The following is a 27,921-nucleotide window of genomic DNA, read 5'->3' as shown; positions in this document are numbered from 1 at the left end:
CGTTTAGCTGATTTCTTTTCAGAGCATAGTTGAATCACTGCTACATACCAAACCCATTTGTGGCCTTTCTTCCTTAAACTACTGGGATACGTAGATTTATATAGACAGTATTTTTAGCTTTAATTGACAAGCGCTTGTGTGACTTGCAGGTTTTTATAAAATCACTAGTCCTAAATATGCTGCACTACTGGGCAGTGTAGTGCTCCAGCTGTTGAATGTGGCTGGATTCAACAGGAGCATGTGTAAGGCAACCTTGGCATTCCAAGATCTTGAAGTGGTTGTCTGTCATCTTTGCCCACCTATCTTTTTCTCGCTGGTTGGAATAGAAGTCTTAGATTACTGCTGGTTGAAAAGCTGTGGACTTTGGTTAACATGCTAGGCAAAAGCATCCTTGCCAAGGAATTAAGATGTATTCCAGCTAACTGTACAGCCAGGTTAGGGTAACTGCTCCACCTCTTTCTCTAAAGTGAAAGAAAATCCTCTCCTAATGTTCATATTACACAAAACCATGATTGTTACTTCTCAGCTATGATTGAGGTCACTCATTTTACCTGTAAATGGCAATGCTTTATTTTCCATCAGAAAACAGTGCTGTCTCTCCATGTACCTGCAGATCTTCTTTGTATCATATCCGCTCTTGAGATAGCCAGCAGAAGTAACTCTTTGGAAGAGCATCAGTCCTGTCCTACTTTTCTACCCTTACCATAAAGAAAAGTGTCACCACACTCAGAACTAAAAATGCCAACTTTGGGTTGCATTGTGTTTATCAAGGTCAGACATCCTAAGAGTGATTTCCTGGAAATCCCCCCAGCCCCTTAAGGTAGACAGAGTGCCCTTCCCACTGTACTAAAAAAACTTAGCTGTTCAAGTAAAGTCTTTTAAAAATATAGATTTATTTTAAGCATGTGGAACATCAGGATAGGCACAATTATAAACACAGAAAGATTAAACACGGCAATGAACTTGCAGCCAGACATTGCAAGCAATAACTCAGAGGCACAGGTTACCACTTCACATATGGAACCTGCTGAAAAACGGTTATTTTTGGTACTAGACATTCTAGACTTTGCTGATCTCAGTTTTAATTTGAAAATATCCTGCCATTCCACCCCTTCCAAGTTTTTATTTTCAAGTTATTTGCATAAATACCTGTATATTTTAAATACTGTATAAAGTGCATTAAGGTGAAGGACGGAAAAAGGTAAAGGCCCAACTTCCAGTGCACTAGAGGGGACTGAGGCAAAACATACTCAAATCATTGACTAGAAAGAGCTTGGTTTTGAATCAAACTCTAAGAACATATTGAGTAATGGCATAGTAATGCAAACATGGTTTCTAGGAGACAACTTCAGAGTAGATACTAACTACTAGAACTATGGCTTGACAGCATATTTGCCTTTTTAAGTTTTGCAGAGCGAGGTCACATTCCTCTGTTGATAATTACTAGAATAAAAACATGCTGAAGTTTGAAATATTCCTGTTAATGCGATCCTGAACAGTTGTTACTGTAAACAACATTCTATTTATTTTGAAATAGTCCATTAATTCTTGGGTCTTATTGTCTGCATTTTCCTGTAGACTGTGGGCTGCTATCTTGGAAATCCAATGAGCTTTTTGTTGTTAGAAGTGCAGCCATTTCCACCTTTAACTAGCCTTTAAGCCAAAAGCTGTTCCTGTTAACATCAGTGAATAGGCTTGTCTTGTTCAGAAGCTTAGGCTTTAGAGTTCACAAGTAGTTAAGGGCAGCTAAAAGAAAACATCAGCTTCAGTTCTCAGCTTCTTGTAACTCATTTCTGTCTCAGAAACTTGAGAAAGGTTAAGGGATATTGCAAATTAAAACACTAGCATCATTTTTTCCCCTTAAGACATGTTGGGGATGCAAAGGAATTGAGCAGCACCAAAAATTCCACTTGTTTTAACACAAGTGGACTCCTCAGTCTCCTTTCTGAGAGGTCACTGCAGCGCCGGAGCCTCTTACCCTTCTTTGCACAGCTGTCACTTTTGTGGAAACATGAACTTGGAAGACAGTGACCAACATTCCCAGTATTGTGATACTGACATCAAGGACAGAATAGTTACAGTGATTTTTCCCTTACACTCAACAGGAATAACTCCTCCTGGTATGAAAGTAAAAAAAAAACAACCTTTTTTTTTTTTTTTTTTTTTTTTAAATTTAAAACCTTTTTTCAGTATCTCTTCATTTTTTCATTCATCAACCAGGATTTCAGCTTACGTAAAAACACCCCCGTGTGTGAAAAAAAAAAAAAAAAAACCTTTTTTTTTTTTTTTTTTAGTTGTAACTTCCATCTCTATTTTGTATCAATTGTGCTTACAAATAGCTACGAAAAAACATCCTGTAGAATTCAAGAGCTGAATTCTTTAACTCTTCTCAGTCATCCTTTTTGTCAGAGGTACTTGAGTTATTCTCTTCATTGCCTTCAGGACAAACTTTATTTCTTGCAGTCGGTGTTGTTGCTGAGACTGGGATTGCACTCTTTTTAACTGGACTGTGTTTGACTTCAGGTGTCTCAATGTCATCCTCCTCCAACATATCTGACTGGTATCTCTGTAGATCTAGGTATGTAGTAAACAGCTTGGCATATTCTGGATGCTTGAGTGCAAAGTTCTTGAACTCATCTGAAAGATATAAAATAGAGACACTATAGTGCAGCAACAGAATCGAAGAAAATGTCAGTGCCTATTGCTTTTACTGTAGCTGGTCTCCAGTTACTTTCCTCTGACGCATCTCAGGCAAATCACACAAAGTGTGTAGGTCTGTGCTTCAAAAGTTTTCCCCAGAAACAGGGTGTGAGGACCATCAGATAACTTCAGGGAGAAAAAAGGCAGGAAGCGCTCACTGGCAATATGACTAGCAGAGCGCTCTTCGTTACAAAAGGACGTAACTTACCATAGGACAGCTTCCCAGTTTCATCTGCATCTATTTCTTTAAAGAGCATAGAAACATCAAGCTCAGGCACCCCCAGAGCTGACTGAATGATACAAGCAAACTCATCTTCCGTTATAGTGCCATCCTCATCCATGTCAAAGAGCTGGAAAAGACATTACATGTAGACATACTTTAGAATCAGTTTGCCTATGAACCTTCTGTGCACATCAGCCACCCGTATTAGGCTTCTAGTATTCAAGAGGTGATCTGCAAACAGTGCCTGGGATTTGAAGAGACTGGTTGCATCTCAGCTATTTTCTCTTGCAAAAGTTTTTATGCATTTTCTCTGGAATAAGACTAAACAGACACTTAGCAAAGCAATGTACATGCTATAGTTGGGATTAGAGTATTCTCTAACAGAAGTTATGTAGCAAACCTGCAACAACAAACAAACTTCACAGCATTAGTTCATTAATCAAATTCATACAAAAGTGGTAAAAAGAAAGCATAAGCAAAGTGTTAGTTTGTGTTAGTTGTGACCATGAGCTATGCTAAGGGTCTACTGGATTCAGCCACTGTATACTGGAACATGTTAGGTTTTAGACTTCATTTTCATTCAGTTATGCCACATCTGCCACTGGATTAAATTTGCCATAGTTTATGCTCTGACATAAAATACCTGAATTTTAGTATATGTGATCTGTCACCCACTAAGGAATTATTGTAATTAACAAGGAATTTTTGTGACTGGAATGCAGGCAGTCGATGTACACCGATCATCCCATCCTTCCCAGCGCAGTGACAGTAACCATCTGCTATGAGTCAACCCCTTGAGAAATACAAGGGATGGCTAGCTGTAATTCTTCAGTACTTGCTACAGGCAAGCTTTTCCATTGCAAAGGGAAGCACATTTAGTGGCAGAGAAAACAAGTAGCAAAAGGAAACCCACAGTTCCACTTCAGACTCAAACAGGCTTTTACGAGCTGAACCAGTCATTTCCCACTGAAACTGGGAATTAAAACAAATTACTGATTTTATAATCAGCACAACTGTTAAGATATGGAAGAGGGTGGTCTAGAAAACAAAACAATGAAACAGCAACAATAGCTGCTAGGCTTGCTTCTTCATAGGAATCTGTACTGATAAAACATCCCTGAAAAAGCACAAATCACTTTGGAACAGCTGTAGCGCTTCTCTGTAAAGCAGCCAATGGATATAACGGTTTGCCATAAAAATTCTGGTACTTCCCAAGTACACATCAGTACTAAAAAGTATCCAGTTTAAGATTAACGTGACCCATATCTCAATATATTGTTCAGTATGTTTCATAAGAACAGATCAGTGGGTAAAATAACTGAATCTACAGAAAAAAATAGGTCACTCGAGCATTTTCCTATTCAGGGATTCACAACCTGGGCATCCCTGGTCATGTACTGCCTGCTCATACCCGAGATCTGAAAGGAGCAACTGCTCCTTGACTGCTTATACTACCAGGACACCATAGTACAAGCCAATAGATGATCTTAGATGCAGCCCAATTTTGGAGGTGCCAGTCCTGAGCAGCCCTTCGGATTTTTTTTTCCCCTCCTCTTTGTTAACAACAGTGACTTTACTGAGCGCTTGACCCACAAGAGGATATTGCTCCATCTATTGTCTACTTGTGACACTGAAGAATGACAGAGAAAAAACCTCAGGCGAAAAACCCGCAAGTGCTGCTGAATCATTTTTGGAGTTATCCTGCCAAGTTACATATTCATTAGTGCCTTTACATGGCTTTTGAAACCCTTTTCTATGAAGCTGATGCCTGCAATTCTCTCTCTCCCCTTCACACGCTAAATGTCAATTGGTTTAAGAGTATTACTCACATTTGCATAACAGATTGAAGCTATAAACTTATGATTTGAAAGCTAACAGATTTGTAGTCAATCTTGATTTGTCAGATTTGTAGATTTACACTAAATTGAACTTACCTTAAATGCCATCCGAATAGTCTCTTCTGTGTTGGCAGGGTTACAAAGAATAGACAAACCAATTACATACTCTCTGAAGTCGATGGTGCCATCTCCATTCTGTAACCAAAATACATATGGCAATAGTTATAGTTAATATAGCAAATCACTTTAAAAGCGGTTGTATAAAACAACTGTACAATATGCACTATGACAGTTTACAACACTGGAGGTATTTGTTCTTCCTGGAAAAAATACTAACAGCTCACTAAATATATGTAATACTAGGGCTGAAGCAGCAATATATGTATTTTTCAATAGCTAGAAATTGGGTATCAATTTCTTATATACCCCCAAACAAAAAAGATTTAAAACAACTTACAAGTTTTTCTTTAGTATCTGACCTCCAAGAAGCCTCTGACAAGAATTGGAATACATGTATTTAAGGTAACTTTAACAGTTCACGGAGCACTGGCGCTTGCTAAAGTTCAGAGACTAATGCAACATCCTGGAATAAACAGGCCAACAGTGAGGCTGTTGCCTTAATTCTTCCTAAGAACCTTCAGTAATAAAATATATGCCAGTGAAAGTACAGCCTCATGATGCCATAAATCTACATGGTCTATCTGAAGCCCTACGTGGTGTTTTGCAGCCAATACATGGTCCTACCTTTTAAGCCAGAAATGCAATGAATTCATTGTAACAGCCTCTCTGGTAACTCCAGTTTTGATCTGAACGAACATTTCAAGGTGTTATCTACCAAGCTACACTGACAAAACATTTGAAGCTGGCTTCGATGGGATTTGTGATTAATTCTGTGTAAGCTGCATTATATTTGCAGATAGGGAAAATGGCAGATGCCCACTGAAATGTATGCTTAAGTCAGTAGTGTTCCTGTGACCACACAGAAAGTTTCTCGGGGTTTTGGGAAACAGCCAGCCTGGTGAAGAAGCCATACGTAAGCGTTAGGTGAAGGGACACAGAGTAGTTAATGAAAGCATGGTAGGGATGACTGGTAGCTCGTAGTTTGGAACATTCACAATCAAAAACATTTTAAAAGCAAACAAAAGCGTAAAGCGGAGTTCCTTTTGTGGATAATGTGTTGTACATTTCAAGAAGAAAAGATTTTTAAAGAAGTGGACTCCCTAAGTCTGAGGGCCGTACAAAACTTCTTCAGCCAAGCCAGAGAGGGGTGGTCTCCTGGATAAATGCGTGGTGAACAGCCAGATCCAGATTCTATTTCTGGCTGTCCTACCAACTTCTAATGCCCACTTGAGCATACCAATCTTAACCTTTCGGTTCTTGGCCTTCTGCTGCTGAGTAGTGGTACATGGAGCTTGCCAGTGGAGAAACACTAAGGCTGCTTTGGAGAATGCTTTGAAAATCTTAGGTTCTATAAAATAGGGATTTCTGTTATTGAATTGAGGTCTTACAATAGTCCTTGATTAACAAAATACGTGTAATAATGGATTCAGTATTAACTTTTCTTTATCAAGCTATATATTTGACAGGATTTAAAACTGCTAAGATACCAATTTATTTAGCCTTCAAAAACAATTCAAGACTGTTTTGCACAGACAACCGTTATTTTCTTTATATTGATGGTCTAATCAACCTTTTCTGAAGGCATGCAACCTTTGAACATTTTGTACTTTAAAGGCCTGTGAATTTTAAGGAACCTTTTTAGCAAAAATAGTCTTTAAGTTACTTTTGCGTGTGTCTAAGGGCTAAACTTTTGACAGTTTTTAATCATTAGAAAAGGACAGTGTTCTCTCATAAATGCTATTTTATTTACAAATCTGCGCTCTTGTGCTGCTGAGTTTGACTTCAAATATTTTGGCTACATCATAGTTCTCATAACAATAATAGATCTAACTTTAACATGTATCATTATAAACCTAAACTCTTAAAACAACTGAAGCAAGAGTGTAGATAATAATTGTTCAAAGTTCCATGGAATATTATTTTTGGACAGTTTTGTACACTGTATTCTTAGCAAAGGATTGTTCAATGCCATTAGAATATTTTTTTAAATTTATTTTTAAAGTGAAGTATCACAGGAAAGGAATTGGGAAGTAAACTTTAAATAATACAGTCTCATTAAAAAACAACTTTAGAAATCAGTTAACACAGCTTTGGCTGCACGTGGAAAAATGACAAGAACTAATAAGGGTCACGTTACTTTAATGAAAGTGCTAAAACCCAGTAATCAAAACTGAGTGCAATCTGATACACAGAACTCCAGCCATCTGAGTAGGAAATAAACTGACTGTACTTGCAAGATCATGTTGTGACTAGCTCTGCTAAACCCTAGGATGCTGGCTAACTTCCAAATGCTCTGGCATTTTGGTTAAGAAGAAATTATAGGGTTGTTGCTTGGAAAAAAAGAGATGGAGTTATACTGAGAATGCTGGAACACCTTCAGTGCCCGTGGAGCACCACTGCGAACAAGCACTTGCTTATCTAGCTCTGTTTGCAGGGTATGCACCCAAGAATATTTTAGGGAAGCAACCTGTGAACTGAGCTCCAATTCTCTAAATAGCAAAAAGTAGAACATCAATATTTATGTATTTGTATTTATGTTACACAAAATAACCAAAACATAGTGTAACCTCAACAGCCCTTGTTTTCTTTAAGGTGTAACTAGTTTTCTGCTACTATTTTCACTACAGCATGCTATGGTAACTAGAGTTTTGTTGGTTTTTCTTTTTTTTTATATGCTACAGTAAATTTTACACTTTGGTAAACAAGAAAGTTTACATTGGCACGAACAGTTTCCATTTAGAGTTGCACAAGGAGATTAGGGCTAGATAATCAGTTAGCTTTATGCAGTTGGCAAAGCTCTGCAAGATGGATGCAGTCAATAAAGTTTAAGGTACTACTGCCCCCAAACGAGTTTTTTCTCACTATGTAAGGCAACAGGACAAATCAAGTGTCTGTGTGTATGTGTGTGTACCGGTCATTCTTGTTCTGGTTAGCCAAGTAAACCCTGAGCCCCTTACGGGGCTACCACAGAGAAGCTACAACTGGACCATTTGAGGAGGAACTCCAGATGCAACTCTCATGTTCATATCCAGGCTCATCATCTAAGAGGCTATTGCTGTAACTCCAAAATTCCACCACCTGTTGCTACATGCAAGTTCTAACTAGTCAGAAGGGAAATTCTGAAGCAAACCTGGTAGGACCGTGCTCACCTAGAGGTATCACGCTTTCCCTTGTGCTCAGTTTTCTATTACTCAGAGCCCAAATGCCACCGTGGATAACTTTGTGCTTCTCCATTGAATAACTGGAAGGGGGGTGAATGCCATTAGGCAGGAACTGAGACCTCTTTTGTGACAGTTTGGGCTAATATGAATATTTTTACTGTTTCTGACACCCAGTTTTGGTATTAAACAAAGTGCAGGAGGAAAAAAGTCTGGGCAAAAGTTGGAAGTTAGTTTTTCCTAAGTTGCAAGTACAAGTCTTGGGCAAGTATATCAAGGAGGAGATTTTGACAGTTTGGAAAATACTATCTGCCAAGCATAACTCCAAGATTTAGAAATCAAAGCTATGGAAATTGAGAAACAAAACCAAACCACAGCACCCCATTAATATTCAGATGCCCTGCAGGTATTGTGTGGTTAGTCACTGATGTCTCCTTGGGGAAGGGCAGGGGCATGGGGACTCTTACAGCTGGAGACTGCCTGTAGTAGGCTGGGCTGCTCCACTCATCCTTTCACATTCCAGTCACCTAGTACACACCCTGGACAATTTTCTTTTAAAGCAGCAGAGCCCTGCTGAGAAATCTGCCTTGTTACATTGCAGTGCAAGAGCTGTTTTCATCAACTATGTAATCCTTAATTCAAAGAAATGTACCTCTGGCAATTCATGTTATTCCTTTTCCTTTTACTCAAAAATTGACATCTTGGACAGAACTGCGTAACCAGCTTGAGTGGGACGCTGCACCCTGATAAAATTTAACTCAGACAGCCAGAGGTTGATTTTGGCTGTCTGGCTGCTATGTGACTGCATTATTACAGCAAGCTTCTCTAAATATAAATGTAGGATTTTAAGTTGTTTTCATTATAACTATAATAAGGCTTCAAGGAAAGAGAAAAAACTAGTTAATAGAATTGTAGGAAGGAGAAAAAGGCTGTAGAAATAGCCTGAGTCTTCAATTTTGTCCTGGCCAGCAGGTAGAACTGACAGTACCACTCAGGTTTTGCTTCAGCAGACAAGCATGAAAAAACAGAAGTAGGAAGGAAATTACATATGATTATGTAAATTCATTGATTGTTATAGTTACTGCAACTCTCATGTTTTACCCCTTGTTAGAAATAACTGCACAGCTCCCTTTACTGGTGATTGCCTTCAGGCAAGCAGAGCTTTATTCCAGCTTAGTGAATGCTGACAAATGGGAACGGTAACATCACAAAGCAATACCAAAGTTACGAGCTTTTTATATAATAGTCATACGCATATACAAGCCACTTTACGTGAAGAAATAACTAAGCTTTGATCCTTCAACATATTCCTTCACTTCAGAGTCTAGAGATAGTTCTTCTGAGACAGACTTAGGCAGCTGTCCAACTGACAACTTACACAAACTCTTCAAAAAAGCAGACTAATGCATGCACAAGAGGAATCACAACATTTTAAGCCGAGCTATCTATCGCTAGCTACATCTGCCTTGGAACAAGGGAAAGACTACAGTTCTATAGTACAGGATTATAGTCTTCCATGTGTATCTTCCAGTTGAAGCTTATTCTTCTCTGCTATGCCTTCATGAATACATGGTCAGCTGCAGCCAATCTTCAATGGTCATTTTGATCTGTCCATCTTCATCTCGGTCCAGTGACTTGAAGGCCCGGAACATGCTGTCCAGTCTTACCAAGCAGCTAATGAAGTTGTTGAAATCCATGCTGCCGTCCTCATCAGCGTACCTGCGCACGATTACCTGGCAGAGTTGTTCGTTCAGGTGGAACCCTGCAGCCTTCAAGGCACCTGGCAGCTGAGCTCTCCCAACAGCGCCTGACTGATCGGTATCATGCTGCTTGTATATGCATTGCCATTTCTTGATGTTGTTCCACAGATATTTAAACTCCTCAAAGCCCAGTTTGCCATTTGTATCGCTGTCCATGACAGCGACCATGCTACGGCATGTGTCTAAGCTGAAGCCATCTGTCTTCAAGTCTTGATGTCTGGAAACGACTTTGTTCAGGATGTCCCTTAGCTCTGTGGCACACACTTCCATATCATCTCCAGCCAGCTGGGCAAAAAGGCGACGAAACTGCCTGATTTCCTCACTCTCATAAGCTTCCACGTTCATAAAATGACTGTGAGGAGGTGGAGGTGGCTCTGGATTATACTGAGCTGCTGCTTCACTTATAAGATTGACAAGACCTCCAACAAGTCCTCCAAGATTCCCTCCACGTCCACCTCCTGTTAGGAGACCTCCGAGGCCATGTGCAAGGCTTCCCCCACGACCACCGCCACTTCCTCCACTCAGCAAAGCTTTAGCAAGGAACATTGTGAAGATTTTTTGAAGGCAGTTACTCCAAGATCCAGTGCTTCTGTAACTCTCCGAAGCCGTACTGTGTCTGGGCTGGGTGTGGGCAAAACACAGCTTGTCTGCGTGCTTAGACTGCACCATGTCTGTGCTTGCCTCCAGCTGCCAGAGTTATTGCAGTCTCAGTAGTTTCTGTCAATGGTTGATACACCTCTATGTCTTTTTTTCTTCTCTGAACAGTTAGCTGTATGTGATTTGAGGAATCTTTTTAGAAAAAAAAATTACCATGAGGCTGAAAGCCACAGAGCAGAAGTCTCAAAATACCTGTGCTCATAATTGAAGCAATTTGAAAAGAGCCCTGCCACATTAGTGTGACTGTTCCTCAGTTAAGCTGACCTCCTTAAAGATGAATGCAGCAAAAACTTACTAGAGGCTTGTCTGTTCTTGAAGTCTTTTATGCCTTCAACTTTTTAGTGAATTGAACATTACAGGGCTAATTCTAGTCACTGACGCTGTTGTGTCAGATAGGGAAAGTGAAAGGAGTCTTGATTGCCCTTAATTATTTTGGGTACCACTCCATTATTTCTATTGTATGTACTGTGCTTCAGGACTCAGACTACATGTTCATAGGAGCCAAGGAGTCCAAGATGAGGAGGCAAGAATGAAGAAAGGATGAGTACATAGCTCTGCTAGAGCTTCAATGCATTCAGCAATTAAGGAAATACATTTGAGTCTTCTCTATTTTGGAGCTTGTAAAACCTTTTTATCTGGAAGAATCCTGAAACAGTTTTAATCGGCGTATACAATGCAATGACCTCCCAAGGACCAGGGTACTGCTAAAGCTACCTTGATGAGGAAGAGTGATGCTGAGTTGGGAGAGCTCCTATGATAAGAAGCAAACTCTAGTTTGCAAGCATTTGCAGTACAATGTGCTGCTTGCACTGTAGCACATACTGAATGCCTAGAAGTAAGATGAATTCTCTGTTACACTCTAGTCACCGATACCTCTGGTACAGTCAGGGGGCCACATCCACAGAGCAATTTTTCTCATCTTCAGAGAGAAGTAGAAAATGGGAGAGATCACCACTGACCATGGAGGAGAACCTAAACGATCACATTAACATGTAGCCTCCTTTATGGCTGGAGATAGGCAAGGGGAGACCTTATTATGTCTAATAGCACCCTTCACAAACACAGCAGGAACATATATTCTAGTCAGCTTCAATCTGCCTTAAATTATCTACTTAAAACTACATCAGTTAATTAAGCTGTCAGAGTGTACATAAACTCAAAATCTGGGGTAGGCAAAAGGAAATATTCAGCCATTACCAGCACAAAGATTATAATCTGATGGTGGTGCAGCAGCTTGGTCCAAGAGGTGGCTGTCATCTCACAAGTTACAAACCTACTAACCTTTTTCCATTGAAACTTAAGAAGGAAACTGTAAGAGTCACCTATCTTGCCTACAGGAATTGCTAACCAAGAAGCATTTACTAAGCTGGGCATAATAGACTAAATATCCTTTTGAGATGTGAAGTCAGTTAACCAGCTACTCACCCTGTCAAAGAGTAGAAACAGCTCTTTGAGGACATCTGAAATAGGCAGCTTCAAGTACTCCGCAAACTCCTCAATTCCAATTCTTCCTCCTTTGGAAGCACTTGCAATAGCAGCAAAGGTATCCAGCTGCTCTCTGACATGATTCCATTTTAGGCTATGCAAACATGAGGGAGAGGAGATATTTCTATACAGCAGATCTTGGACAAATGGAATTTCAGTAGGAGTTTATTACAGTGTTCAAAGATGAAAAATAGCCAAAGAGAGCATGCGCGTACAGCAGTAGAAATGCTGTACTTCCAGCCTGCTATTTTATATGAAATCGCCATTTAAGGACTGCTCCCCCTGGTTATTAATATTGAAAGCAGGCAGTTCTATGCTTGGGTATATTAGACTTCCTTAGAGTAACTTCCCAAACCTAGAATCATCTGTCCAGTTACTAAGCTAGTCTAGTAGAGAGCTTTTCATTACCATAAATTCAGATGCAGCATTATTTTGCTGCATCATGCTCTAGGGTGGATATTTTCTTAAAAGAAGGGAATAGATCTCAGCTCTATTAGCTAACTCTCTACCCAAATGCTAGTATTGCTACAGCCTGAGAAGTATCTGATCTTTCTGCAGGAATACACCACTGCGTCTCAGCAAGAATCATTAGGATTGCCATGTAACTACTGAAGATTGTTCCAGACAGAGTTCTATAAACGGATATATAGCAAATACGTAATAAGTCAAGATTCACTGCTCACATACTTCAGATTTGACCACAGCCATTCTAGGTTATTTGATGGAGCTACTGTATGATTAAGTGGTTCTGTCCTCAAATTTCACTGTATCCAGACACAAAAAGTCGACATCACTAGGGAAACATGGCTGCCCAGTACAACCAAGAACAGCAAGCCACTGGGTGAAGTCTCAGGCTGGAAAGAAGGTTTTTTACTTCCTACCACACACTGCCTGTGCATCTCCGCAAAAGCAATTTAAATTTTGTCACCAAGATTACCATCAAGTGCCTAAAATAAGTACTGCTCTACCTTCCTCACCTTTTGGTGAGATAAATCTATAAATGAGTAGAAAAATGCATTTTTCCTCTTGTAACACTGCCCACAAAAATTACTTGGGACTAGTTCTTACTGGGATTTTCCTCATCTCTGATTTCCATATAGTTTATGTACATAAGTTGTATACATATATACATGTGGCCAAGTCAGTTGTCAGGTAGTGTATCCTGTTGTAGATTGCCACCACCTGCAGCACTGCAGTAATTAATGCTACTGACAGCTAAACTTCCCTTACTTGAGTTTCTTGCTAATTTTTTTTTTTTTAAAGTGTGATCAGTGACTGGTAGATTCAAAGCACTGAAACAAAAATAAGGAAAAAGAAAAATCAATTTCTTATATTAAAATTACTTTTAGTTGACTGTTTCCCTTCCCTGTCTCAGTTTGGCTTTAATGCTAATATACGAAACAAATGATAATTCATTCTTGCACTGCTACAAGTAGGATAAAGCAATACATACCATTCTGTGAAACTGGGAAACCGTACTGTGAAACTACATTGCGACAGTGTCATGATGTTTTAAGATTTACAGTCTTGTAAATGCAGCCCAGTAACACTGGAGAACAAACCACCCACTTGTTCTTGCCAAGCAAATAAGGGAGCAATTTATTCCAGCTTGCCATGAATTGAACATAGTATGTTCCAATGGAAGACAATCTTCTTTATGCTCCATGTAAAAACAATCAGGGTGTTTTAGTATATCAATTTGACACCTCTTAGTGAAAATCCAGAGCAATTTCTACATATAGTACGTGGGTGGGACTTGACTGAATTGTACTTTATGGCTAGGATATATATGGAATTGCTGGATATAAAAGAAAAGTTCTCAAAGATTTTATTCATGACTGATTACATACGTTGCCATGGTTTGCCGGACTCTGTTGGCAAAAAGAATGGGATCATTCTTTTCTTCCTCAGTAGGAACATGAACAGGCAGAAACTGAAAGAGAGGAGTTATCCAATCAGTTCAATACTCACCACTTTGTTAGCAACATGGACAATTTCTTGTTATTGTTTGGAATGGTGGAAAAAAAGGAGGAAAAAAACTCATCCATGCAATGAAGGAACTGGACACTAGAGGTCTCAACTGCCTTATAAACCACTCGGGCTCTTGCCCTAGCCACACAAATAAGATTTGGTCCAAACCTGCCTCTTAGAGATTGGTAGAAGCTGCTTTAAGACGAAAAATCAAACCCCCAAAGAAGGAAAGCATAATAAATGCATACTTAGTTAGAAAATTAAATGCTACTTTGGTAAGAATGTGAGTCTGAAATACTGTACACTCCTTTTCAAAGATCCTTTATAAGACTGGAATAGTGTATGTAAGATATATGATGTTTTAAATACACACTGCAGTCCCATCTCATACCTGTTAATTGTATCTGTCGGCAAGTGACTGATAACTTTCCTGTAAGTTTTCCCTCTGTGGTAAAAATGTTAAGGAATCTTAGTTCTGAACTGTAAGTAGAGCACTAACTGGATACAAATTCTGTAAGATTTTGGAACTCCAAACAGAGAGTTAACAAACGTCAACAAAACAAACCCCTCTCCTCCCAAACCTAGAAAAAACCCCACATATCTAAATTGCAACACATTTACTCTTGAGGATTCAATGCTAATATGTACAAAGTTGAAGTAGCATTACACTAAAAACGTATTATAGATGAAATATTATCTAACATGGCATGAATCAGCATCCGTTTGTTTGCAAAGTAGTGTGTGTGGAGGAGTATTTTGTTCTTTCTGCTTCAGCCTACAGTGTTCACTTGCAGCTCTGTTAACCATAACTGAGAAAAGGCACAGTAATTGTCCATCCCAGTTCTGCTACTCCCCGCCCTGCCATCTCGCCCTTACACCCCTGCATACAGCAATTCTAGAGTAAGTCTAAGGTGTTGCTCATGGTTCACTGGAAGACACAGTTGCTAATTATGCATCAATATGTTTCTTCAGTTACATTGTAGTTGCTGGTGCTGCACTAATAAAGCAGTAACTGTCCCATAGAAACACAGACCATCCTGAACAACCTTTTTACGTTTGTTTTTAAGCAATGCTGCCTCTTTATGATAACACCAGTAAGTTTATGGAATTGGTTATCTGTCAAATAACCATAACAATTTTCTGTTTATAGCTAAAAGCTTTCTGCCCTGTAAGGACAGCAGGGGTCCAGCTGTTCACACAAAGGTTTGAGATTTCATTCCTTCTATAAGCAGTTGCCAAATATGTTCAAGTCTGACGTATGTCCCTGCTTATACAACTCCCCTTCAGAAGCCACGTAACTCTTAAATTGAGGAAGCACAGGCACACTGTACAGACACAGAAAACCGTGTCTTCACTGGGTAAGATGAAGTCATAATTCCAAGAAGTTTATCTATGCAAACATGGGTCATGGTCTTGAACGTGGTCATTATATCATTTGAGGCTGAGGTCTTGCTCAGACAGCAACCTGAATTTCTGGTATGTTAAAGAACACCTCAGTCCCCTTCAGAAAACCCACCTACAATTATTCATAACACTAGTTTGCCAGAAACCACAGCTGAAGATGAAGAATTTGGGTTCTTGGCCTCCTGAGGTGGCATGCATGATCTCACACACCCCACTGCTTATTTGGTGAGGACTAGTAAGCATACCTGCCCTGTCAAATTGCAGTCCTGTAAGAAAAATTCTTCACAGCTCTTTTGGCAGCAAAAATACTTCTCTGATCTGCTTTTGACCTAATCTCTCTTCTTACAGAATTTGCCAAATGCTGTATCATTTGCAGCCCTAAAACTCACTGTCAGGTTCCCTGTTTAACCTTCAATATCCACAGTTTGTTAGAATTATGACTAGACAAGCATGCACATGCCCCCTTGGGCTGCAGGAGTACGGCACTGTTAGGCACAGCAGGTAGAGGCAGTGCAAGACTGATGGGAGCAGAGAGGCTACTTCCTCCCAGTATGGGACCTCAAGGGAAATATCTGTCCCTAATCCCTCCTTCCGCAGGCAAATCTCCCCCTTCTCTTTTTAGAAATGGAAGGACTTCTTCATTGATGCTAAGAAATTAGTTCCACTTTGGGGACACATGCTGCTGTGAAAGCTGCATATTTTTTCACATTCCACTTTCATCTTTTGGAACATGACATTTATTTTCTGACTGTGAAGGCTGAGTTCTGTTCTGAAGTAGGGGAAAATAAACCTACTGGAAGGGCTACATTAACTGATTCTTGCTCCCACATATATAAATTACATAGATACGTCCTTCTGTATGAAATCACTAGGAGAACTGCCTTTTTAGTACACAGTAACGAGGTGCTCCCTTAAGGTGAACTTCATTGTTTCACAACAAAGACCATATTGCTAATTGTTAGGAGTAGCAACGTTGCTTGTTTTCACAAAGCTCGCACAACTTTGCTAATTCTGTGTTTTGCAAATAAACAGGAAAACCTGTCTGAAATTCTTCCATTCCTCAGGTCCCTAAACCAGCTTAGTCTGCACTGACAATCCTTTGCGGTCTGGTATGGAACATGAAATACAACACTTAAACAAACCGATTGCACCTCAGTTACGTGGCTCCTCGCTGCTGTGTTTTGAACATTGACTCTGACAGGGAGCAGTTAGACTAAGTGTACTGACACTACGAATTGTGTATGTTGTTTCAGTTGTCATTCGTCTGTCTTTGTGCTGTGCAGCTGATTTTAATGATCAAGGGAAGAGGTTCATAATACAAGGCTCAGCCTTCTCCCCAGTGCGAGTACTAGAGTCCTTAAGTAAGCTCTTAGTTGCAGAAGCATTTTAGAGTTCAGTCTGGGAAGATGGTGAGAAAGACAAGGATACTTTGAAGGGAGCAGGGAAATGAGAAGGTGGGAAAAATAGAGAAGTTGTTATCTTTAACATAACATATTACAAATCTTAGTTTTAACATCTGTAAAATGCATGTGGTCATAATTAGCAATGATTTTACAATGCTTTAAAAGTAAAGACATTTCTGACAGCTTTCTTTTAGGAACTCATGAGATTAAGTGATACATAGATACGGACAACAAATCTAAATATATTACCACCATTCTGTTCTTGTTTCTGAGACATTTGTTTATTGTTCACTAACAGTGACTAATAATGTGAATAATGCATTTATATTGAAGTATAAATTCCCTGGTTGCTGGATCTTAATACAAAAATATTTCTAATTCTTACCTCAACTTCTACTCTTGTGAAGAGCTGACACAGCGTCATTATGCATAGCTCTTTTCTGCAGGCAAGGAAGAAAGAGAAAGAAAAATACATTTTACTTACTTAACAACAAAGTATTTCCATGTCAGTAGATGAAACTTTTTAAAGCACTGACAAAACCACAGCCAGTACTGGGTAAGGTTTTTAAGTACCTTGCAGTGAAGTTGCCTGAAATGTTGCTTTCAACATTTTTTTCTGCAGGGCTTCTGTCTATACCTGCTTCTTGCTCATTGAGCAGGCAACTTGTTGTCTGTTGTCATGCATATTAACAATACTATACAGTTCCTTGGCCAACAATATATATATATGTTACTTTAAAGAGGTGAATACCTCTTGAATTTTAAAGCTTTAAGAGCTTTGATTCTGAGAAGTAGCATTACTTTATCTTTTATTCTCTCATCTGCAAAATGGGACCAGTAACTTGTTTCTGCAGAACTGAAGCAAGGATTTGTTAGTATTAGCTAGATGTTTTGCAAAGTATGGTAGTGTTTCCACAAATGTGTTAATGAAGTGTCTGTATGTTCTGGACCTTCACTGCTTTTAGAAGACGTCACAAATTTTAGTATCAACAGGTAGGGGGAGGAAGAAACTGTAAAAGAGGATAAGCATAATCACTTCCACTTCTGCCTTATTTTCACTGTGATTTTTAAGCAGAAATGCACATTTGCTCTTTAAATCAGGTAAATTCTAATAATTCTAAACCTTCAAGCAGTCTTTCTTCTGTTCTTGTTTTGGACAAAATAAAAAAGAGAAAAAGAAAAGGCAGGAGAAGAACTAAGGGATCCTTTCTACTTTCTCCAGGAATCCATTCTTAATGCTTGATTTTCTAACACATAATGTTAGGTTTTCCTCCCGGTAAGGCACAAAAGTAAGAAAGGAGGAGTAAGTGAAAGCAGAAACTAGGTCAGGAGGTTTCTGAGGAGGAGTCTGGTACTGTCCCATCCCGGCTGCAATATCAAGGAAGTTTTAAAAAAAGACTGTGACAGTTCTGCATTTTGTGATCTGCAGGTTTGCATAAGGGATGCTCTTTTCCCAGTTCCCGTCATTTTTGTTAAGAACACCTAGATCCTACCCCATCCATCCCTTCCCTTCCCATGATTTTGCCAAGCTGTTCCTTTCATCTTCTCACAGATTTCAGTTTGAGTCTTCATCATCCAGCCACCAGGCTTAGAGGAGTTCTCAAATGTTAGTGAATGGGCAGTGTCCTCCCTTCCACAGGAATACCTCTGATTTCATTTCTTTCTTCACCTATTCCTACACCATCTCTCATAACTAAAGACATAGCTCCTTTTCAGTCTTCCAGCATAAACCCTTCATAGGGGAAATTTGTAGTATGCTACTGAATTTGCAATATTCATTACTCTCAGTATGCTGATAACTGTAACAGCAGTAATAATAATAGCAAAAAATTCTTGGGAAACCAAATCAGATGGACATTTTCATCTAGGTCAGCTTTCATAATGTCCATTCTACAAGGGTACAGGTGCTAGAATTAACTGATGATAGCTTAAAATGTGCTTATGATCTGCTCCACTAGTTCAGACATGTTTCAAAATTAGTTCCTTTAGATTTTAGTCACTTAGTAAATCAGTACTACGGTACTTAAATACACTACATATGGGTATGTGGTATATGGATTCTGAAAATCCACATTTTAATTAATGTTTAAAAGGTACAAAGTATTTTCAGTGCAGCTGAAATTAATTAATACTTTAAATTAATACTTTAATAAAATATTTTAGCATTAGAAGGCCACCTGTGTTGAGAAATAAACACAGATCCATTGCTTAAATGGTTTATTGAAATATTTTTCATTATTTTAATGTCAGATACTGTATGTATAGCCTCTTCACTGGGATCTCGAGACAATTGCTTTTGTTGAGTCAGGCAAAAATAAAAATCTAAAGAAGAATCCTAGATGTTAGCATGGGGGAAGATGGGGAAAATTAATACTTGTTTTGCCCATCTTCTTCATTTACTCTCAAATATGACTCTTCAAATGAGATGGAGGAATGAATAAACAGAGAGGATAAATTAACATTTATTTTTTCTTGTTTGTATACCACCTAGGAAATGGTAAACATCTATGGGTTTTGATGACTGTGATTGTTCCCCAAAGAAAAAGAATTTCAAATCTTTCTTTTGCTCTACGGCAACGTGCAAAACATAGGAGAAAATGAAACAAAACGGTGGCAGAGCTGGAAATAACGCTTCCCCATTTGCAAACCCTTTCTCTAGCTGTTCAGATATGAAATCTACTGCATGACAGCATTGTCCCCAAGTATTTCCCAATCATAAAAACAGATGTAGAAGAACATGTGTCTTGGCTTAGCTGAATCTGTTTGGCAGACTGTTTAGTAATGGGGGGAAAAAATTCTACATGTAATTTTCAGTAGGGATAAAAAACTTACAGTGAATATCCCTGCCATGTCCATGTCACAGTATCCTAAGGAAAAAAATAAAACAGAGAAATGTATGACAAAACCAGATGAAAGTTAAGAGAGCAGATAAGTTGCAATATAAAACAGGCACAAATATAGTTAAAGCAGATGATGGTTTGATAGCCCGGTTGTGAAAATTAATAAAGGTTTCAAGGTGACTAGGATTCCTTGCCTTAAAAATCTAGAAACAAGTATGGCAGACTTTTGATAATACCACCAATTGGGAATAAAATTTGTATAGTTACTTAGATATTTTAAATCATTCCTTCTGATCCAAACAACAGAAGTAGGAAAAAAATAGCACGACTTCTCCAGAGGACTTCACCAGTCCCTTTAGCGAGGCACCCTTATAAACATGTTTGGTTTAGTTTTTAAGGACATTTCTGCGTAAGTAATCTACCGTGCTTTTTCTTTGCTTTTTTTGCTTTGCTTTTTTTTCTTATTAGAAATTTATTATTCCCAATATATAATTTTTACAACGCATACTGCAGATCCTTAAATCCCATCAGTGAAATGCAATACCCAATCCCCTTTAGTGGTTCACTTCACTGTTTTGAAATGATCTGTAGAAGGATTTTACAAAGGAATCTTTGTCAATAACAACAACAATAACAATCACTTGTTTTTCCTCTTAAAAACTGTTAGGAATGAAAAGTTTGGTCTTTTCTTGATTTGCTGGATGACCAGAAAATAAAAAGAGTTAACAAGTTGCTAGGCTAATGTCCCAGCATTGCACCTGTCAGTGAAGCAGAGCCATAGGTCTGCACCCCTGTGCTTGGTAGAAAGTGTAAATATTTACTTGGCAAGACAAGGGAAAGTTGCATGAGAAGAACCATCTGCAAAGCTGCCCTCCTGAGGTGCCTGAAGGAGGGGGTGTTGGAGGTACTGCATGGGTCAACTTTGCTTTTGTTCAGAAACTTTGCAAGCCCCTTCGTGGTAAGAGCATTTTGAGCTTAAAAAAAATGATGACTAGTAGGGAAGTTTTTCTGTACTTCTAAGTACACGCTCTGTGGCTTTGCAGGAAGTTTCTAACTTCCGCTGCAATACTTTCCCATGCTCCCTCTTACTTTAACTGTATTTAAGAAGCCCAGCAGTAAGTTTTTCACAATCAGAATAGCAACTACACCATGGTGACACTTGGTTGTATGACACTGCTTCCAGGAGCTCTCCTGTTAAAGTTCAAGACAATAGATTCTTTAGTTACAATGCAAAATATTTACCATAGGTCCCATTTAAAGTCAAGATTTTGACTTCCATATTGCTAGTTAGTGATAGAAGAATGTTCGGCTTACCAGCTTGTTGGGGTATCGGAGCAGCACGGGTTGTACAGGGACTCGTGGAACAAAGGCACCTGCAACCACAAATCAGAATTGATTGTTAAAACTAAGCTTAATACAGCAGTTGGGAGTTTTACCTAATTCATGTAAGACTTGTTATCTGGAAGGAGAAATTTTTTAAAAGGCGAGAAGAATGGGAAGTGGGTTTTGTGTTTGCTTGTTTGTTTTGTTTTTTTGTGGGGTGGCGTTTGTTTTTTTTTTTTTTTGGTGTGTGGTTTTTTTGTTTGTTTGGTTTTTTTAAACCAGTGGTGCAACTAGCAAGATGTCAGGGCAGAAAAGGGTTAGTCTCCTTTTCAAGGAGAAAGCTGCCTAAGATTCCCGGTCTGCTCAAACTCATCTTCTGTGTATTATCTCCCCATTGACTGGCATTCATTTCAAAGGATCACATGCTCACGGGGCTGTTGAGCATTTCCTGAACCCTTCTCTGTTCTGATCATCTTCATAAGTGATATGGATCTGAGCATATAGTACTGGTGTTGTAACTTTGCTACCCAAGACACTGTACAACAGTAAGAAAGGAGAGCAATGTGGCTTTAACTGAAGTGCAGCACAACAACCTAATAACCAGTGGTGCTATCAAGTACCTTTCTGTGTTAAAAATAATCTATTGGCCTGTGCCTTCCTAAGCACTATGCAAAGAGATTTCATAACTTGGATGCTAAGTCTTGCACGGCAAAATTTACAGGCATCTAAGCTGAGCTAAAAGAATATCATTAAGTAGCATGTGTAGTTCATATAATAATCAGAGTCAAGTTTCTGGAAAAATAAATTAGATAAAAACTGTACCCAGAAAAAACCTCAACCAACTAACTGTATACCATAGATATTTTGCATTCTACAAAATACCAAAAATCAGAAAAATAAACTGACTAGTATACAATAGTGGGTTTAATGCCACTGAAACTTTAATGGTGCAAGACATTGCTACAGTGCTGTTGTGGATGATGTACCTGCAGAAGTGTAGGCCTTAGTAGAACTACCAAATTAATATTTCACACATTATTTTCCAACAGTGATGCGACAAAATCTCTCACCTTGTTTAAATGTGATCAGGCAAGATCGGTTTGTGCAGGTGCCTTCTGGGAAAATCAGTATCTTGGATTTAAAGAGAAAGAAACAACATATATACACACACATTTCATAAAAAGATTATACTTCAGCACCAGTTACATAAAGGCTGACATTTATGCAAGCTCTGTGACGTGTTACACTGCATACCAAGAATATCATTACTGTTTCAAAAGGAAATGAACAAATAAGTGAAGGATACTCACAGTAATATTAACCTGTTAACCTGATCCATCTTGATTTGGAAGCAAATGCTTTTTAAGAGAGTTCTGGGGAAAGGCCTTTATCGGTTCAGAAATACGGTACAAAAGGCTTTAAGTGTTTCAATTGAAATGTTTAGTGTTGGTAATGATATGAGAATTGTTCCTCTGCCAGGCAGCTCCTTACTGAACTGCTGGGTGTATAAACATCAATAGTCTGGGCTGACATGATGTGCATAAGGTTCTTGAGGCTCTACAGGCACAGATGCTATCAGCATGAGGCAAGATGCCAGCTGTGATGAGCAGATCACAGCTTGAGAGGTAGCAGCAAAAGGCAGACAGACTATGTGCATCTGTGATGCAGAGCTCTGAAGGCATTACACACCACTACGTACCCTCTGAACCCGAATGACTCCGACACACCAGATACCCAGAAGGTTTCTGAATTAGTATTTGAAAGATACTAGATGCGCAGTGAGCTGCAACGTGACACACCAAATCCAGCTCCTTGTGGAATACGAGGAAGCTTTATGTTCTTCATATCACAAGCAGCATTTAAAAAAAACCAGCTCAGCACAAGAAGTGATCTGGATCAAAAGAGTGTTCAAGATGTGCTCCCACTTCAGTCCGAATGAACAGGTCAAGGCTGGATGAAAGAGGGCATCATTAGGTCCTACCCACGAGACACAGGCTGTTCTCAAGTATGACAGAGACAGCTGCACACACTGATTTTCAGATAGTCTTTGACTATGCATTCTGTAATCAGAAATTGTTTGCTGGTGTTATGGACACAAAAATGGTTATGTTTCTCCTTAGCATGTCATAAGCCCCAGAAAACATACTAGTGACTGGCCAAAGAGTAAGTAATCATCCCCTCCTTCCCTTCTGTTTTGGTACAGGGCTGGGAGAAGCACTAATCAGAATATCAAGCTATTGATGAGCACAAGTGCTGCCCAGCCTGTTGTGTTTTGGTTTCAGGCAGAGGGAATGGGGAATCCAGCTACTCCTCCTTTTCTTTTGGGCTGAGAGAATGTAGCACAGGCATTCTGAAGAGGGTATGACAGGCACCATCTTGTGGCCAAGTTTCTCAAAAAAACCCCAGCAACGTAGAAGGAAGGTGTGGCCAGGGCACAGGACTAGGAGTCACCCAGTGACACTCCAGGTAGTACTGCTGACTCAGTCTTGGAGATTTCCAGATTACTTTACTCATAGACTATTTATGCCGTAATATAGATCTAGTTTTTATCCCAAGTACAGAATTGGTGTAAAGCCAATTCCCCTTTCCTCCCATGCTGTTTTCAGCAGAGATTAGGTCTACCAGTGCTTTGTTGGAATCACTTAAACCTTAACAGTTTAGTAAATTATAAGCGTCAGTGTAGTTTGTAAGCACAGTATTACAAAAAAAACCCTCCCTAGCTTTGACATGTGCATATTTAAAATCCTCCATATAAGTGACAAAGTGAAAAAAATAATGGAAAAAAAATATTTATGGCAGCTTAGAAAAATGTGTTTATGAGTCAGTAAATTAAGTAGCCTAAACACTAACTAAAAAGCTTCTTGTAAGGTGCTTGCTAAGTAAAAATGATACATGAAATGTCTAAATAATGCCATTTCAAGGAAATGGCAAGTGTTGGTCTTCCCTCAGGATGAGAAGCAGTTACACTTCAATGTTCTCTGTTTCAAGAGACAATAGTCTCTAGAGCACAGAGCAGAGCAGTGCATTCAGGTCTAGCTGCCACAGGGATACCTGCTACCGAAGTCCGTATTTTTGCTAGCCTCTTTTAATTTTCCTCAAGTGTAATTTATTGGAATGAAAGTGAAGGAAAAGGTAACTCTTCTCAATCATTTAGGAGGTAGCCAACCGTGACTAAACAGATCTTGTGACTTCAGCTACTTAACCAGTCACTTCTTTGAGTTTTCAATTTTTTATTTTAAGCAAATTAACCCTTAAGAAAACAAGTTAAGAACTAATTCAGAACACAAAGCATGAATGCATACACAAATCCACATAGGATATCTTTGAAGAAAGGTCTTGCATCACTGACTGTATTTGTCCAGTGGCATGGCAATGATACTGTATTTGTAGTATCTGGAGACATGACCAGACCACAGTCAACGCGAGAGAAGAAAGCAGAGCGGCACTGCCAAATGAGATGTTAGTAGGTTCACAACTGTTCCAGGTTTTTCTTCTTGCAAAAGATGCGATTTCCATCCCAGCCCTCTGCCTGTCATAAAAGCAGCAGGGTTGCTGCCTCAACATTTTTCCCCATCCAGAGCAACCCCTGCTGCATTAACTCTTTAGGAGGGAAAGCCATCCAAAGCCTAGAAATGCAACAGCAGCTTGCTGCTGAGGAATGACCATGGGAAACAGAGTGCAGAATCAGTAACTATTGCTTCCATGGTAAAATCTTACCACAGTTCAGTCCAATCTAAAAGTCTTGGGTTTGATGTATTATTAACCTAAAGTTTGAACTGGGTTTCACCTCAGCTATTCTTCAAATGTGAAACTGAAATTTTAAGCTTAAGTACTGTTCGTGCTGGAGCTTGAACTGCTTGAACAGAATGGGTTATTCATCTCATCAACTGTTCCTCCCTAAACTGTTGTGAGCACAGCTCTGCAATAGCTTCTCATAGATAAGCTAGCTTGAGAATACTGATTCACATACACCAACTCATCTGCTACACTGAAGACAGCATGTGAAGGCTTAAATAGGGGAAAGAGAAGGCCAGGAGCATCTGCATTTTGGAACAGCAATTGGTACTGGCTGGATTTTAACTGACCCATTTGTCATGACAAAACCTTTGGGGCACCAGCCTCTCGTCTTTCTTTCCTACAGCAGTCATATACCTGAGAGCTGACTTCATCTTTTTACATCAACAGAATCCCAGTCAGCTGGGCGCTTGTGATATTACGATGCACGGTGAGTATGAATACATGACAGAATAGTAGTAGCATATTTATTACCTGTGGCCACTGGCCTCTTGATAATGCCCGCTTAGTTATCTCAGTGACTGTATTCTTTCGTGAATCAGGGTCTTGACGAGAAACTGATACCGGCTGAAGGGAACTTAAAATTGCTGTGAAAGAAATGAAAAAAATTATTTGCCTTATGCTAGTGCTTAAAGATACATGGGTTCAAGGCTCTGTTGCAGCAAAAAACTTGTTATTCTCATACTGGGAAACTGACTCTGCACAAACAGCTTTCAGACTAAATAGATAAGAATATTTTTATTGTACTCATTCTGCAAAATGGGAGGTAAGACACAGAAAATATATCTACACTGCCAGCTGAGGAGCTTTACAGTAGGTATAAACATGCCAAATTCACCCAAACCATTCTGTTAATATTGCTGTTATCTTTCACTGAGCATTTCCATGCAATTCTAAGGAAAAGACCTGATTGGGTCTCTGCTCGTGAGCCACACTCAGGCCTAACTCATGCAGACTGCAATCAACAAGCAGTTTGAGCCTATGCTGAAGAAGTAAGATGTCCCTTTTCAGTTACAAAGCATACACAACTTGTGTGTAAATTACAGGAAAAAAAACCCTAAACTCATTTTGTCAGAAGTCGGGTTGTGTGGACCTGTTGAGATGTGATGAGAAACTTGGGGAAGATTTATCTTCTATGTCCCACTCTTGTACATTTACAAGAAGGTCAATATATTATCAGTTAGGTTATTTCCTACAAAGACACTTTTCTGTGTTGCCTGCTGAATTTAGTTTTGGTTACTGTTGACTTGTTCTTTTAAGAGCCCTATAGAGATAAGAGCCAGCCAGCCACCAAAAAGTCTACAGCTGATTCTAGTAATAAAGCAAACAGGAATTCTTTCTGTGCCAAAAGGAGGAGAAAATAATAAAAGCATGAGTCATCTGATCTTTTCCATTCTCTGCATTTCCTTTTTGAGTAACTTCTCTTTCATTCTTTCCTGGTTTGACTCCCATTTAAAAAAAAAAGTGTAACACTTCCTGCATGTTTAAACTTACAAATATGGTACTGTAGTATGGTCTGCTTTGAAATAATTTTCACTAATCTGTGTTCTACGTTTGTGGGCCACACTGTTAAAAGACAGCAGTCGAACAGATTTCTCAAGCTACCTACCGAGAGAATTTTAAGAGAAAGCCCCTAGCCCGAGCAGTTACAAAACATGCTTTCAGTACAAAGCAAATTTAAAGTGATATTATATTTCATATCTGAAATGAAATAGCACGCTTTTATACATTTTGAACAACTGAGAAAGACAAGTTGTCCCGGGGTTTTCACTGGAAATACCTTATCACTATCAGTATCTTTGGAACCTAAGAATTTAAAAAACTCTGCCCCTGGGTCACTTTCAGAGATCAGATTTTTGGCCTCATGTCAAATTGCTGACTTCTAACATTCTGTATTTTCATAAATACTTACTGCCAAATATCGGAGTTGACAGGTTCTCTGCTCTAGACACTACTGATGGCATTCCAGTTAGGGCAGAAATAATGGCATCAAAAAAGCTTGAATGAGGAGCTGCAACAAAGATCGGGGCTTCCAGTAGACTTGCTATTTTCCCTTTTACTTTAACTTGGAAACCCATTACGAAGAACAAGGTACGAGTTAGGCGTGAGAGGGTTGTCTGGATCATCCTCCTTGTAAAAAGAAACAAAAAAAATGTCATCCATCTAACAGTTAGTATTTCTTTTGTACTTTAAAAACAGAAGCCCATGAAAGATTTCCTGGTTCTCACCAGCACTGGGGCCAGGCACAGGGAGTGTAGGCCTAAAGGGGAAGAAGTAGGGAAGGCAACATCCCCTTTTCATGTTGAAAACAATTATAATGTTAAAAATAATGCAATGTATATACTATAATATATATACTAAACCCTCCCCCCAGGTATGCTATTTCTCTTGCCATACTTTATAGCATTGTAGCATAACACTATTGCGAGCAGATTCAGTGTCCTTTTTGTAAGAACTTGCTTAACTCTGATACTGTTCTTTTACTATTAGTTTTAACAAGTAAGATTAAATGACAATGTTCCCTACTGGAACCTGTTCCCTCAGTAGGGGACATGTTCTCTTCATGGGACTCTCCGTAATCTCTCAGCCTTGTTAGAATTTGCTTCCTGTGTCTCCTCCTGCGTGCAGCTGCAGTGCCTCACAACGAGAAGGAAACTTCATTACTCTGAGGTCAGAAGCTGAGCGATGGAAACCCAGAATCCACGGAAGCAGCTGTAAAACACTCCTTCAAGGGCAGCACAGAAATTCAGCCTTTATAATATTACCAAACACTTTTCTTAATGAGTTTCTTGTCTCAAATATTCCTATCAGTATTATTACTAAAGTAAGTCCTGGCTTATAAATAGTCTATAAAGATTTTTATACAGATTTGTTTTAGCCTCAAGACAATTGAAAATCTACCTATTTAAAAAGCTCCGCTACTGTTATAACACACACTTATCAAAAAGTTGCTTCACCTAGATGGGTAAAACTAAGATTTCACTTAGGACTCCTCTTTAACCAAAAGAAGAAAAGGAGTGTGTGTGTGTGTGTAAGCTTTAGATACTGGCTTTGTGTTATTAAAAAAGAAAAAAAAGCAGAGTTTTCACAAATATTGGTCACTTTTTACCTTCTCCATCCTTTAAGCGGCACAGATCCTTTTCCTTCGTGACGGAAAGTTGCAATTGATGCAAACAGCCATGCTAGCAGTAAAATGAATGCAATGCATATGGTACGGAGGGGTAGCAAAATAATCCCCTGAAGA

General features: G+C 39.1%; 2 protein-coding genes across 2 annotated transcripts; both read right to left on the bottom strand.

Annotated features, from left to right (window-relative positions):
• Nucleotides 1-911: 911 nt before the first annotated feature.
• Nucleotides 912-27,921, bottom strand: LPCAT2 (lysophosphatidylcholine acyltransferase 2). The gene is made up of 14 exons (XM_035893159.1): nt 27,787-27,921; nt 26,590-26,807; nt 25,152-25,264; nt 21,953-22,013; nt 20,874-20,932; nt 19,552-19,586; nt 17,105-17,159; nt 13,792-13,874; nt 13,151-13,233; nt 11,882-12,078; nt 4,858-4,956; nt 2,909-3,050; nt 2,274-2,637; nt 912-2,144 (listed from the first exon to the last, which is right to left on the bottom strand). The coding sequence occupies exons 2-13, from the start codon at nt 26,801-26,803 to the stop codon at nt 2,390-2,392; spliced, it is 1,389 nt and encodes a 462-aa protein (XP_035749052.1). The 5' UTR covers nt 26,804-26,807; nt 27,787-27,921; the 3' UTR covers nt 912-2,144; nt 2,274-2,389.
• On the bottom strand, nt 9,511-10,583 carry CAPNS2 (calpain small subunit 2). Its single transcript, XM_009637615.2, has one exon. It carries the CDS (start codon nt 10,466-10,468, stop codon nt 9,599-9,601), a length of 870 nt encoding a protein of 289 aa, XP_009635910.2. The 5' UTR covers nt 10,469-10,583; the 3' UTR covers nt 9,511-9,598.

The sequence above is a fragment of the Egretta garzetta genome, unplaced genomic scaffold (genome assembly GCF_000687185.1).
Source record: "Egretta garzetta isolate BGI_Z169 unplaced genomic scaffold, ASM68718v1 scaffold314, whole genome shotgun sequence".
Classification (NCBI taxonomy): Eukaryota; Metazoa; Chordata; class Aves; order Pelecaniformes; family Ardeidae; genus Egretta; species Egretta garzetta.
Note: the sequence above shows the minus strand (reverse complement) of the source record. Positions and strands in the feature narration are given on the sequence as shown.